Source organism: Dromaius novaehollandiae, chromosome 33 (assembly GCF_036370855.1).
Source record: "Dromaius novaehollandiae isolate bDroNov1 chromosome 33, bDroNov1.hap1, whole genome shotgun sequence".
Lineage (NCBI taxonomy): Eukaryota > Metazoa > Chordata > Aves > Casuariiformes > Dromaiidae > Dromaius > Dromaius novaehollandiae.
In genome coordinates this window covers 800776-814622 of record NC_088127.1, presented here as the reverse complement: position 1 = coordinate 814622, position 13847 = coordinate 800776, and the positions used below count along the sequence as shown (strand labels likewise).

Here is a 13847-nt window from a genome sequence, read left to right as displayed (position 1 = left end):
AAAAAGGGGGACCCCCCCTCGGGCCCCCCCAAATGAGGACCCCCCCCCCTTAAATAGGGACTTCCCCCTTTAATGCCCCCCCAGAAAGGGGGAACCCCCCCAAAAGGGACCCCCCATGAAGACCCCCCCATAGGGGACCCCCCCATGAAGACCCCCCCCAGCAATGGGCCCCCCCCATAGGGGCCCCCCAATCAATATGGCCCCCCCAAATGACCCCCCATCGGGGACCCCCCTTAAAAGGGCCCCCCCATAAAGGGGGACCCCCCTTGGCCCCCCCCCAGACCCCCCTCACCTCTGGGGCCCCCCAGCACTGGCCCCCCCCCCCATTTTGGGGACCCCCCACCCAGCACCGGGGCCCCATCCCCGGGGACCCCCACCAGCACCGGGGCCCCCCCCCCCACGGGGCCCCCCCCCATCCGGGACCCCCCGGGCACCGGGACCCCCCACATTGGGGACCCCCCATGACCCCCCCACGGGGACCCCCCCATTGGGACCCCCCTATCAACCCCCCCACACGGGACCCCCCCATTGGGGACCCCATATCAACCCCCCCACGGGGACCCCCCCCATACTCCCATACTGGCCCCCCCACGAGGACACCCCCATTGGGGGCCCCCCCCATATTCCCCCCCCCACGGGCCATTGGGGACCCACTCATGGTCCCCCCCACGAGGACCCCCATACTGCCTCCCCATTGGGGACCCCGAATATTGCCCCCCCCCACGGGAACCCCCCATATTGCCCCCCCATTGGGGACCCCCCATATTACCCCCCCACAGGGACCGAATATTGCCCCCCCCCACGAGGACCCCCCCATTGGGGACCCCCAATAACCCCCCCACACACACGGGGACCCCCCATATTGCGCCCCCCCCAGGGAACCCCCCATTGGGGACCCCCCCCAATATTGCCCCCCCCCCCCACGGGGACCCCCCCCATTGGGGACCCCCATTCTGCCCCCCCATGGGGACCCCCCCAATATTGCCCCCCCCACGGGGACCCCCCCATTGGGGACCCCCATTCTGCCCCCCCCATGGGGACCCCCCCAATATTGCCCCCCCCACGGGGACCCCCCCCCATTGGGGAACCCCATTCTGCCCCCCCCATGGGGACCCCCCCAATATTGCCCCCCCCCACGGGGACCCCCATTCTGCCCCCCCATGGGGACCCCCCCATATTGGCCCCCCCCATTGGGGACCCCCATATCGCCCCCCCCCACGGGGCCCCCCCAATATCGCCCCCCCCCGGGGCCCCCCCCACCAGCGTTGCACATTTCGGGGACCCCCCTCGCCCCGCCCCGCCCCCGGCCGATGACGTCATTGCTCTCGTGGGTGGCCCCGCCCCTCGCCCCGCCCCCCCACGCGCGCAGCAGCAGGAAGAGGCGGAGCCCCGCGCCGGGGGGGCGGGGCCGCGGGGGCGGAACCGGAAATAAAACCCCAAGTGTTGAACCCGCCCCGGCTGCCGCCATGCCGGGGGGGGCGGGGGGGGATATGGGGGGGCTATAGGGGCCTATAGGGGCGGGGGGGGCTGGGCCATGGCGCCTATGGGGGCGGTAAGGGCTAGGGGGGGCTATGGGGGGGCTATAGGGTGCTATAGGGGACGGGGGGTGGGGCTATAGGGGGTGGGGGCTATAGGGGCTGTTGGGGGGGTCACAGGGGGCCATAGGGGATGGGGGCTATAGGGAATATGGGGGGCTGGGGGGGGCTGTGGGGGGGCTGAAAGAGATACGGAGGGACATAGGGGATGGGGGCTATAGGAAATGGGGGGGCCATAGGGGAGGGACCCTATAGGGGCTACGGGGGGGGCTGCAGGGAATGGAGGCTCTAGGGGACACTGGGGGGTTATGGGGGGCTATAGGGGGTGACAGGGGCCATGGGGGGGCTGTGGGGGGGCTATACGGGATGGACCCTATAGGGGCTGCGGGGGGGGTATAGGGGGGCTCTGGGGGCTCTGGGGGATGTTAAGGGGCTCTGGGGGGGGCCATAGGGGCTGGGGGGGCACGGGGGGGGGCCCGCTGCTGCCCACGCGCCTTGCACACGCCACACGCGTTGCACACGCCTCGCACACGCCACACACGTTGCACACGCCTCGCACACGCCTTGCACACGCCACACGCGTTGCACACGCCTCGCACACGCCACACGCCTCGTGCCCACGTGCCGCCTGCACGCCCCACACGGTCGCGGTGCGGGGGGGTCACGGCACACGGGACACGCGGTCACACGGGACACGCGGTCACACGGGACACGACACACACGGGACACGACACACGCGGGGTCACGGCACACGCGGCCCCCCCCAAACCGCCCCCCCCAAAGGGCCCCGGCGGCTTCTGCACCGGGGGGGGAGGGAGCCGGGAGCACACGCACACGGCAAGGACACGGCAAGGACACGCAATGACACGGGGGCCAGGCTGCACACGTGTGTGCACACTCATGTGTGTGCTCAGACACGCGTGTGCTCACACATCCCCCCCCCCGTGCAGCTTTGGGGGGGACCCACAGCCCCGGGTCCCCCCCCCCACCCCCCCCAGGCCCTGGTTTGGGGTGAAACGCAGCAGAATTGGGCTGGGGGAGACCCTGCCCCCCCCCGGCCCCCCCCCGACCCCCCCCTCACCGAGCCGCTGCCTCCCGCCGCCGCGTCGCCTCTCGCACGGCCGCTCGCACGGCGTCGCACGCGCTGGTGCAAGAGCCCCCCCCGCCCCCCCCCCCGGGAAGTGCCGCCCCGCTTTCGCTTTGCCTCAGGGCAGGTCGCCCGCGGGGCCCGGACGCCTGGGCCCCTCCTGCCCTCGGACGCCTGGGCCCCTCCTGCCCCCAGACGCCTGGGCCCCTCCTGTCCCCGGATGCCTGGGTCCCTCCTGCCCCCGGACGCCTGGGCCCCCCTGCCCCCGGACGCCTGGGACCTTCCTGTCCCGGACGCCTGGGTCCCCCTGCACCCGGACGCCTGGGCCCCTCCTGTCCCCGGACGCCTGGGTCCTTGCTGTCCCGGACGCCTGGGCCCCCCTGCACCCGGCCTCCTGGGCCCCTCCTGCACCCGGACGCCTGGGCCCCTCCTGTCCCCGGACGTCTGGGTCCTTGCTGTCCCGGACGCCTGGGCCCTCCTGTCCCCAGGCACCTGGGTCCCCTGGCCGCGTGTCCCTGTCCCCCCCCCATGCGGGGTCACCCCGGGTCCTCCCTCTCCGGGCCCCAAAACAGACCAATTTCTCCCCATTCTGCTGCTCGTAGGGGCCCAGGCGTCCGGCTCCCCCCCCCCCCCCGCTCTAACGACCCAGGGGCCCCTCCCAGCCCACCTGGAGGGACCCAGGCGTCCGGGCCCTTCCCCCCCCCCACATGCTGCACCGCGCTGCCCCTCCCTGAGCCGCAGGGGCCCAGGCATCCGGGGGCCCAGGCGTCCGGGGGCCCAGGCGTCCGGGGGAGCCGCGGGTGAGACGGGGCGCACGGGCTGGGCTGGGGGCCCGGACGCCGGGGCCCCTCTGGCAGCGGTTGGGGGGGGCGGGGGGTCGCGGGGAGCCCCCCCCCCCCGAGCCCACCAGGGAGGGACCCAGGCGTCCGGGTGCTTCTCCCCATCCCAGAGCCGGGAGGGGGCCCAGGCGTCCGGCTCCCCCCCCCCGCTCTAACCGTGTGCTGCCTCACGTGGGCGCGCTGGAAACGGCGGGGGGGGGGCACTCGGACGCCTGGGCCCCTCGGGGGGGGGAGGGAGCACCCGGACGCCTGGGTCCCTCGGGGGGGGGGAGGAATCGGACACCTGGGTCCCTCGGGGGGGCACTCGGACGCCTGGGCCCCTCGGGGAGGGGGGGGCACTCGGACGCCTGGGTCCCTCGGGGGCGGGGGGGGAGCACCCGGACGCCTGGGTCCCTCGGGGGGGCACTCGGACGCCTGGGTCCCTCGGGGGGGGGGGGAGCACCCGGACACCTGGGTCCCTCGGGGGGGGGAGCACCTGGACGCCTGGGCCCCTCGGGGAGAGGAAGCGCCTGGACGCCTGGGCCCCTCGGGGCGGGGGGGGGGGGGGAGCACTCGGACGCCTGGGCCCCCGCCCGCGCCCCCCACCCGGATTAGCCGGCCGTGACGTGGCGGCGGCTCAAGGGGATTTGGGGCATTTCGGGGATTTCCGGGGGGGGCCGGGCCGAGCCCTGCGTCCCCCCCCCCCAGCCAGGCCAGGCCATGGCCACGTGCTGCCGTGTCACCGCGGGCCGGGGGGGCCGAGGCCACCGTGTCCCCCCCCCGGGCCACGCGCCGACGCCAAACCCCAGTTCCCCTTTCGGGGCCATAAAGCTGCCGGCGGCCGGGGCACCAGCGTCGCACGAGGGTCGCACGAGCGTCACGAGCGTCGCACGAGGGTCCCACGCGTTGCACGAGTGTTGCACGAGGGTCACGAGGGTCGCACGAGCGTCGCACGAGGGTCGCACGAGCGTCGCACGAGGGTCCCACGCGTCGCACGAGCGTTGCACGAGCGTCGCACGAGCGTCGCACGAGGGTCGCACGAGGACGCCATGGGGGTCGTGCGGGCGTTGCACGGGGCTCTCGTGAGCGTGAGTCCGTCCGTCCCCCCGGGGGGGGGGGGGTCGTGCCCCCATCTGGCCCCCCCCGGGATGGGGGAAGGGCCCGGACGCCTGGGTCCCTGATTGGGGTCGGGGGGCAGTGGGGGGATGGGCGGCGGTCCCTTGTCCCCTGGGTCCCCTGTCCCCTGGGTCCCGTGTCCCCGGACGCCTGGGTCCCTTGTCCCCTGGGTCCCGTGTCCCCTGGGTCCCGTGTGCCCAGATGTGTGGGTCCCATGTCCTCGGGGGGGGGGGGGTCCTGGACGCCTGGGTCCCTTGTCCCCTGGGTCCCACATCCCCTGGGTCCCCTGTGCCCGGACGCCTGGTCCCACGTCCCCGGACACCTGGGTCCCGCATGGGGGGGGGGTAACAGGGTGCCCGGACGCCTGGGTCCCTTGTCCCCTGGGTCCCGCGTCCCCAGATGCCTGGTCCCAAGTCCCCTGGGTCCCGCGTCCCCTGGGTCCCGCGTCCCCTGGGACGGGGGTCCCGCGTGCCCGGACGCCTGGGTCCCTTGTCCCCTGGGTCCCTTGTCCCCTGGGACGGGGGTCCCACGTCCCCGGACGCCTGGGTCCCTTGTCCCCTGGGTCGGGGGTCCCACATCCCCGGACGCCTGGGTCCCTTGTCCCCTGGGTCCCTTGTCCCCTGGGTCGGGGGTCCCACGTCCCCGGACGCCTGGGTCCCTTGTCCCCTGGGTCCCTTGTCCCCTGTGTCCCACGTCCCCGGACGCCTGGGTCCCTTGTCCCCTGGGTCCCTTGCCCCCTGTGTCCCACGTCCCCGGACGCCTGGGTCCCTTGTCCCCTGGGTCCCTTGTCCCCTGGGTCGGGGGTCCCACGTCCCCGGCCGCCCGGTCCCTTGTCCCCTGGGTCCCTTGTCCCCTGGGTCGGGGGTCCCACGTCCCCGGACGCCTGGGTCCCTTGTCCCCTGGGTCCCTTGTCCCCTGTGTCCCACGTCCCCGGCCGCCCGGTCCCGCGCAGGTGCTGGTGGTGGCAGCAGCGGTGGCAGCGGCGGGGGCCGGGGGGGCCGGGGGGGCCGGGGGGGCCCTGCAGTTCCTGGCGCTGGGCGACTGGGGGGGGCTGCCCGAGCCGCCCTTCGCCACCCCCCGGCAGCGGGCCACGGCGGCGGCCATGGGGCGGGCGGCCGCCACCCCCGGCGCCCACTTCGTCCTCGCCCTGGGCGACAACTTCTACTACGAGGGGGTGCGCGACGAGCGGGACCCCCGCTTCCAGGTGCGGCGGGGGGGGGGCTGGGGCCTCCGGGGGGGGTCTCTGGGGTGGGGGGGGGCCTGGGGTCTCTGTGGGGGGTCTCTGGGGGGGGGGCCCTGGGGCCTCCAGGGGGGGGTCTCTGGGGTGGGGGGGGCCCTGGGGTCTCTATGGGGGGTCTCTGGGGGGGGGGCCCTGGGGCCTCCAGGGGGGGTCTCTGGGGTGGGGGGGGCCCTGGGGTCTCTGTGGGGGTCTCTGGGGGGGGGGGCCCTGGGGTCTCTGTGGGGGTCCCTGGGGTGTTTGGGGGGGTCTCCGTGGCCATGGGGGGGCCCTGGGGTCTCTGTGGGGGTCTCTGGGGTGTTTGGGGGGGTCTCCGTGGCCATGGGGGGGCCCTGGGGTCTCTATGGGGGTCCCTGGGGTGTTTGGGGGGGTCTCCATGGCCATGGGGGGGCCCTGGGGTCTCTATGGGGGTCGCTGGGGTGTTTGGGGGGGTCTCCGTGGCCATGGGGGGGCCCTGGGGTCTCTATGGGGGTCTCTGGGGTGTTTGGGGGGGTCTCCGTGGCCATGGGGGGGCCCTGGGGTCTCTATGGGGGTCCCTGGGGTGTTTGGGGGGGTCTCCGTGGCCATGGGGGGGGCCCTGGGGTCTCTATGGGGGTCCCTGGGGTGTTTGGGGGGGTCTCCGTGGCCATGGGGGGGGCCCTGGGGTCTCTGTGGGGGTCCCTGGGGTGTTTGGGGGGGTCCCCATGGCCATGGGGGGGGCCCTGGGGTCTCTGTGGGGGTCTCTGGGGTGTTTGGGGGGGTCTCCGTGGCCATGGGGGGGGCCCTGGGGTCTCTATGGGGGTCCCTGGGGTGTTTGGGGGGGTCTCCGTGGCCATGGGGGGGGCCCTGGGGTCTCTATGGGGGTCCCTGGGGTGTTTGGGGGGTCTCCGTGGCCATGGGGGGGGCCCTGGGGTCTCTGTGGGGGTCCCTGGGGTGTTTGGGGGGGTCCCCATGGCCATGGGGGGGGCCCTGGGGTCTCTGTGGGGGTCTCTGGGGTGTTTGGGGGGGTCTCCGTGGCCATGGGGGGGGCCCTGGGGTCTCTATGGGGGTCCCTGGGGTGTTTGGGGGGGTCCCCATGGCCACGGGGGGGCCCTGGGGTCTCTGTGGGGGTCCCTGGGGTGTTTGGGGGGGTCCCCGTGGCCATGGGGGGGCCCTGGGGTCTCTGTGGGGGTCTCTGGGGTGTTTGGGGGGGTCTCCATGGCCATGGGCGGGGCCCTGGGGTGGGGGGGACCCTGGGGTCTCTATGGGGAGACCCATGGATGGGGGGGGGTCCCCAAAGTCCCTGGGGGGGGTCCCTGATGGCCATGGGGGTCCCTGGGGTGGGGGGGACCCTGGGGTCTCTATGGGGAGACGCCTTGGCTGGGGGTCCCTGGGGGGGGTCCCTGTGGTGGGGGGGGTCCCCATGGCCACAGGGGGGCCCTGGGGTCTCTATGGGGGGACCCCAATATCTCGGGGGGGGGGGTTGGGAGGACCCCGACGTCCTCTGGGGGGAGCTGGGTTGGGGGGGGGGGGGCCCATGGTCGTGCCCCGCTGTCCCCTCATGTCCTTTGTGTCCCCCCCCCGCGGCAGGAGACCTTCGAGCGGGTGTTCACGGCGCCGGCGCTGCGGGAGCTGCCCTGGTTCGTGATGGCCGGGAACCACGACCACGCGGGCAACGTGTCCGCCCAGGTGGCCTACACGCGCCTGTCCCCTCGCTGGTGAGCAGGGGACACGGGGACACGGGGACATGGGGACATGGGACATGGGGGACATGGGGACACGGGGACACGGGAACCACGACCACGCGGGCAACGTGTCCGCCCAGGTGGCCTACACGCGCCTGTCCCCTCGCTGGTGAGCAGGGGACACAGGGACACGGGGACATGGGGACACGGGGACATGGGGACATGGGACATGGGGACATGGGGACATGGGGACACGGGGACATGGGGACACGGGGACACGGGGACATGGGGACATGGGGACACGGGGACATGGGGACATGGGGACACGGGGACACGGGGACACGGGAACCACGACCACGCGGGCAACGTGTCCGCCCAGGTGGCCTACACGCGCCTGTCCCCTCGCTGGTGAGCAGGGGACACGGGGACACGGGGACACGGGGACACAGGGACATGGGACATGGGGACATGGGGACACGGGGACACGGGGACACGGGAACCACGACCACGCGGGCAACGTGTCCGCCCAGGTGGCCTACACGCGCCTGTCCCCTCGCTGGTGAGCAGGGGACACGGGGACACGGGGACACGGGGACATGGGACATGGGGGACATGGGGACACGGGGACACGGGAACCACGACCACGCGGGCAACGTGTCCGCCCAGGTGGCCTACACGCGCCTGTCCTCTCGCTGGTGAGCAGGGGACACGGGGACACGGGGACATGGGGACATGGGACATGGGGGACATGGGGACACGGGGACACGGGAACCACGACCACGCGGGCAACGTGTCCGCCCAGGTGGCCTACACGCGCCTGTCCCCTCGCTGGTGAGCAGGGGACTGGAGTGTCTCCAAGGTGTCCCCAAGGTCTCCCCAGGTGTCCCCATCTGTCCCCAGGTCTCCCCAGCTGTCCCCAAGCTGTCCCCAAGCTGTCCCCAGGTGTTCCCAAGGTGTCCCCAAGGCCTCCCCAGGTGTCCCCAAGCTGTCCCCAAGGTCCCCCCAAGGTCCCCCCAAGGTGTCCCCAAGGTCCCCACGGTGTCCCCGCCGCCGCCGTGTCCCCGCAGGCGCTTCCCGCACCCCTACTACAGCCTGCGCTGGGAGCTGCCGGGCGCCCCGTCCCCATGCTGGGGTGTCCCCAAGGTCTCCAACGTGTCCCCAAGGTGTCCCCAGGTGTCCCCAAGGTGTCCCCAAGGTGTCCCCAAGGTCCCCCCAAGGTGTCCCCAGGTGTCCCCAAGGTCCCCACGGTGTCCCCAAGCTGTCCCCAAGCTGTCCCCAAGGTGTCCCCAAGGTCCCCAAGGTCCCCAAGGTCTCCAAGGTGTCCCCAAGGTCTCCAAGGTGTCCCCAAGCTGTCCCCAAGGTCCCCCCAAGGTCCCCCCAAGGTGTCCCCAAGGTCCCCACGGTGTCCCCGCCGCCGCCGTGTCCCCGCAGGCGCTTCCCGCACCCCTACTACAGCCTGCGCTGGGCGCTGCCGGGCGCCCCGTCCCCATGCTGGGGTGTCCCCAAGGTCCCCAAGATGTCCCCAAGGTGTCCCCAAGCTCTCCAAGGTGTCCCCAAGGTGTCCCCAAGGCCTCCCCAGGTGTCCCCAAGCTGTCCCCAAGGCCTCCCCAGGTGTCCCCAAGGCCTCCCCAGGTGTCCCCAAGGTGTCCCCAAGGTCTCCAAGGTGTCCCCAAGATGTCCCCAGGTGTCCCCAAGCTGTCCCCAAGGTGTCCCCAAGGTCCCCCCAAGGTCCCCCCGAGGTGTCCCCAAGGTCCCCACGGTGTCCCCGCCGCCGCCGTGTCCCCGCAGGCGCTTCCCGCACCCCTACTACAGCCTGCGCTGGGCGCTGCCGGGCGCCCCGTCCCCATGCTGGGGTGTCCCCAAGGTGTCCCCAGGTGTCCCCAAGGTCTCCAAGGTGTCCCCAAGGTGTCCCCAGGTGTCCCCAAGCTGTCCCCAAGATGTCCCCAAGGTGTCCCCAGGTGTCCCCAAGGTCCCCACGGTGTCCCCAAGGTGTCCCCAAGGTGTCCCCAAGGTCCCCCCAAGGTGTCCCCAGGTGTCCCCAAGGTCCCCACGGTGTCCCCAAGCTGTCCCCAAGCTGTCCCCAAGGTCCCCCCAAGGTGTCCCCAAGGTCCCCACGGTGTCCCCGCCGCCGCCGTGTCCCCGCAGGCGCTTCCCGCACCCCTACTACAGCCTGCGCTGGGAGCTGCCGGGCGCCCCGTCCCCATGCTGGGGTGTCCCCAAGGTCCCCAAGATGTCCCCAAGGTCTCCAAGGTGTCCCCAAGGTGTCCCCAGGTGCCCCCAAGGTGTCCCCAAGGTGTCCCCAAGGTCCCCCCAAGATGTCCCCAAGGTCCCCAAGGTCTCCAAGGTGTCCCCAGGTGTCCCCAAGCTGTCCCCAAGGTGTCCCCAAGGTGTCCCCAGGTGTCCCCAAGGCCTCCCCAGGTGTCCCCAAGGTGTCCCCAAGATGTCCCCAAGGTCCCCAAGGTCTCCAAGGTGTCCCCAAGGCCTCCCCAGGTGTCCCCAAGCTCTCCCCAGGTCTCCCCAAGGTCTCCAAGGTGTCCCAAGGTGTCCCCAAGGCCTCCCCAGGTGTCCCCAAGGTGTCCCCAAGGTCCCCCCAAGGTCCCCCCAAGGTCCCCACGGTGTCCCCGCCGCCGCCGTGTCCCCGCAGGCGCTTCCCGCACCCCTACTACAGCCTGCGCTGGGAGCTGCCGGGCGCCAACGTCTCGGCGCGGCTGCTGGTGCTGGACACGGTGCTGCTGTGCGGCGCCGCCGACGACTTCGGGGGGGGCCCGGGGGGGCCGCGGGACGCGGCGGCCGCCCGGGCCCAGCTGTCCTGGCTGCGGGGCCGCCTGGCCGCCGCCCGCGGGGACCGGTACCTGCTGGTGGCCGGCCACTACCCGGTGTGGTCGGTGGCCGAGCACGGCCCCACGGGCTGCCTGCTGCGCCGGCTGCGGCCCCTGCTCGCCCGCCACCGCGCCACCGCCTACCTCTGCGGCCACGACCACAACCTCCAGGTGCTGCCCCGGGGGGGACGTGGGGCGGGGGTGTGGGGATGGGGGACGGGGACGTGGTCTTGGGGTATGGGATGGGGGACGGGGACGTGGGGTGTGGGATGGGGGACGGGGACGTGGGGCGGGGGACGTGGTCTTGGGGTATGGGATGGGGGACGGGGACGTGGGGTGTGGGGTGAGGGACGTGGCTGTGGGGTGGGGGACGTGGTCTTGGGGTATGGGATGGGGGACGGGGACGTGGGGTGTGGGGTGAGGGACGTGACCATGGGGTGGGGGACATGACCATGGGGTGGGGGATGTGGCCATGGGACAAGGGGACGTGGCCATGGGACAAGGGATGTGGCCATGGGGCGGGGGACATGGCCATGGGACAAGGGACGTGGCCATGGGGTGTGGGATGGGGGACGTGGGCATGGGACAAGGGACGTGGCCATGGGACAAGGGGACGTGGCCATGGGACAAGGGATGTGGCCATGGGGCGGGGGACATGGCCATGGGACAAGGGACGTGGCCATGGGGTGTGGGATGGGGGACGTGGGCATGGGACAAGGGACGTGGCCCTGGGACAGGGGACGTGGCCATGGGGCGGGGGACATGGCCATGGGACAAGGGGACATGGCTGTGGGGTGTGGGGCATGGGACGTAGCCATGGGGCATGGGGCGGGGGACGTGGCCATGGGGCGGGGGACGTGGCCATGGGACAAGGGGACGTGGCCATGGGACATGGGGCGGGGGACGTGGCCATGGGGCGGGGGACGTGGCCATGGGACAAGGGGACGTAGCCATGGGGCGTGGGGTGGGGGAACGTGGCCATGGGACAAGGGATGTGGCCATGAGGCGGGGGACATGGTCTTGGGGTGTGGGGTGGGGGACGGGGACGTGGGGTGGGGACGTGGCCATGGGACAAGGGGACGTGGCCCTGGGGTATGGGATGGGGGACGGGGGACGGGGACGTGGGGTGTGGGGTGAGGGACGTGGCTGTGGGACAAGGGGATGGCAGACATGCCCAGGGGACCTGGGACCTTGTCCCACCATGGGGACATGGGACCCCTACCCTGCCCCACGGGGACATGGGACCCCCCCAACCCACGGGGACATGGGACCCCTACCCTGCCCCACGGGGACATGGGACCCCCCCCAACCCATGGGGCCATGACTACAGTGGCCCCTCCATCCGGGTCGGGGCCCAGGCGTCCGGGGGGGGGGGCCCTGACCCCCCCGCCCCCCCGCCCCGCAGTTCCTGCAGGAGGCCGGCGTGGGCTACGTGGTGAGCGGGGCCGGCAACTTCATGGTGGGCTCCCAGCAGCACCGGGGGGCCGTGCCCCCCCGCGCCCTGCGCTTCTTCTTCGGGGACCCGGCGTCGCCCGGCGGCTTCGCCCACCTGCGCCTCGACGCCCGCGCCCTCACCGTCACCTTCCTCGAGGCCACCGGCCGCGTCCTCTACCGCGTGGCCCTGCCGCCCCGCGACCTCTGAGACCCCCCCCCCCCCGCCCCACGGACCCCCCAGAAGAGCCGGGACGCGGGCCCCCCCCCCACCATGGACCATGGAGGTGGAGCTCTACCAGGAGCCCCAGCATGGACCCCCCCCCAGCATGGACCCCCACCATGGACCCCCCCCACCATGGACCCCCCCCTACCATGGATCCCCACCAGGACCCCCAGCATGGACCATGGAGGTGGAGCTCTACCAGGAGCCCCAGCATGGACCCCCCCAGCATGGACCCCCCCATGGACCCCCATCATGGACCCCCCCACCATGGACCCCCCCCTACCATGGAACCCCACCAGGACCCCCAGCATGGACCATGGAGGTGGAGCTCTACCAGGAGCCCCAGCATGGACCCCCCCAGCATGGACCCCCCCAGCATGGACCCCCACCATGGACCCCCATCATGGACCCCCCCCTACCATGGACCCCCACCAGGACCCCCAGCATGGACCATGGAGGTGGAGCTCTACCAGGAGCCCCAGCATGGACCCCCCCGCCATGGACCTCCATCATGGACCCCCATCATGGACCCCCCCCACCATGGACCATGGAGGTGGAGCTCTACCAGGACCCCCAGCATGGACCCCCCCACCATGGACCCCCATCATGGACCCCCCCGCCATGGACCCCCCCCACCATGGACCATGGAGGTGGAGCTCTACCAGGACCCCCAGCATGGACCCCCCCACCATGGACCCCCCCCTACCATGGAACCCCACCAGGACCCCCAGCATGGACCATGGAGGTGGAGCTCTACCAGGAGCCCCAGCATGGACCCCCCCCGCCATGGACCCCCCCCCATGGACCCCCCCCCACCATGGACCATGGAGGTGGAGCTCTACCAGGACCCCCATCATGGACCCCCCCCGCCATGGACCCCCCCCCCAGCACGGACCATGGAGGTGGAGCTCTACCAGGACCCCCAGCATGGACCCCCCCCGCCCCCATCACGGACCACGGACATGGAGGTCCACCAGGACCCCCCCCGTGGCCCCCCCACCATGGACCTCCACCAGGACCCCCCCCATGGACCCCCCATGGACCCCCCGCAGGACCCAATGCAGCCCCCAAAATGGACCCCCAAACCCAACCCCCAACACAGACACCCCCCCCAGCCCCACTGACCCCCCCCCATACACTGGGACCCCCCTGGAACCGTGTCCCGGCCCCCCACTGCCCCCCCCGTGCGGCGGAGCCCCCCCCACCCGTGGGACCCCCCGGGACCCCCAGCCGGCCTGGGGACTCCTGGGCCCCCCCAGCCCCCTCCGGCTCAATAAAGGGGTTCGGTCCCCAAAACCCTGGTGTCCCCAATGTCCTGGTGTCCCCAATGTCCTGGTGTCCCCAATGCCACGGGATCCCCCAAACCTGGTGTCCCAATGCCTTGGTGTCCCCAATGTCCCGGTGTCCCCAATGCCACGGGATCCCCCAAACCTGGTGTCCCAATGTCCTGGTGTCCCCAATGTCCCGGTGTCCCCAATGCCATGGGATCCCCCCAAACCTGGTGTCCCAATGCCTTGGTGTCCCCAATGTCCCGGTGTCCCCAATGCCATGGGATCCCCCCAAACCTGGTGTCCCAATGCCTTGGTGTCCCCAATGTCCCGGTGTCCCCAATGCCACGGGGTCCCCCCAAACCTGGTGTCCCCCAAACCCTGGTGTCCCCAGCACCGTGGGGTCCCCAATGTCCCGGAGTCCCCAACGGCCCCGGTGTCCCAACGGTCCCAATGTCCCCAGCAGGGCCCCAGTGTCCCCGAGAGCCTCAGTGTCCCAATGGCCCCAGTGTCCCCAGCAGGGCCCCGGCGTCGCCAAGGGCCCCGGTGTCCCAATGGCCACAGTGTCCCCAGCAGGGCCCCAGTGTCCCCGAGGGCCCCGGTGTCCCAATGGCCCCAGTGTCCCCAGCAGGGCCCCAGTGTCCCCGAGGGCCCCGGTGTCCCAATG

The 13847-nt window shown here is 72.6% G+C and overlaps 2 protein-coding genes across 2 annotated transcripts; both read left to right on the top strand.

The window, feature by feature from the left end:
• Positions 1-5541: 5541 nt before the first annotated feature.
• ACP5 (acid phosphatase 5, tartrate resistant) lies at positions 5542-12788 on the top strand. The gene is made up of 4 exons (XM_064499374.1): positions 5542-5760; positions 7342-7469; positions 10081-10426; positions 11661-12788. The coding sequence occupies exons 1-4, from the start codon at positions 5659-5661 to the stop codon at positions 11895-11897; spliced, it is 813 nt and encodes a 270-aa protein (XP_064355444.1). The 5' UTR covers positions 5542-5658; the 3' UTR covers positions 11898-12788.
• On the top strand, positions 12062-13036 carry LOC135323951 (uncharacterized). Its single transcript, XM_064499210.1, has one exon. It carries the CDS (start codon positions 12062-12064, stop codon positions 13034-13036), a length of 975 nt encoding a protein of 324 aa, XP_064355280.1.
• The last annotated feature ends 811 nt before the right edge of the window (positions 13037-13847 follow it).

What these genes read in the sequence shown, in the direction of transcription:
- ACP5 (XM_064499374.1), top strand. Translation starts at nt 5,659, where the DNA reads ATGGGGCGGGCGGCCGCCACCCCCGGCGCCCACTTCGTCCTCGCCCTG. An exon ending in AGCGGGACCCCCGCTTCCAG is followed by an intron (nt 5,761 to 7,341) that starts GTGCGGCGGGGG and finishes CCCCCGCGGCAG; the next exon opens with GAGACCTTCGAGCGGGTGTT. An exon ending in GCCACGACCACAACCTCCAG is followed by an intron (nt 10,427 to 11,660) that starts GTGCTGCCCCGG and finishes CCCGCCCCGCAG; the next exon opens with TTCCTGCAGGAGGCCGGCGT.
- LOC135323951 (XM_064499210.1), top strand. Translation starts at nt 12,062, where the DNA reads ATGGATCCCCACCAGGACCCCCAGCATGGACCATGGAGGTGGAGCTCT.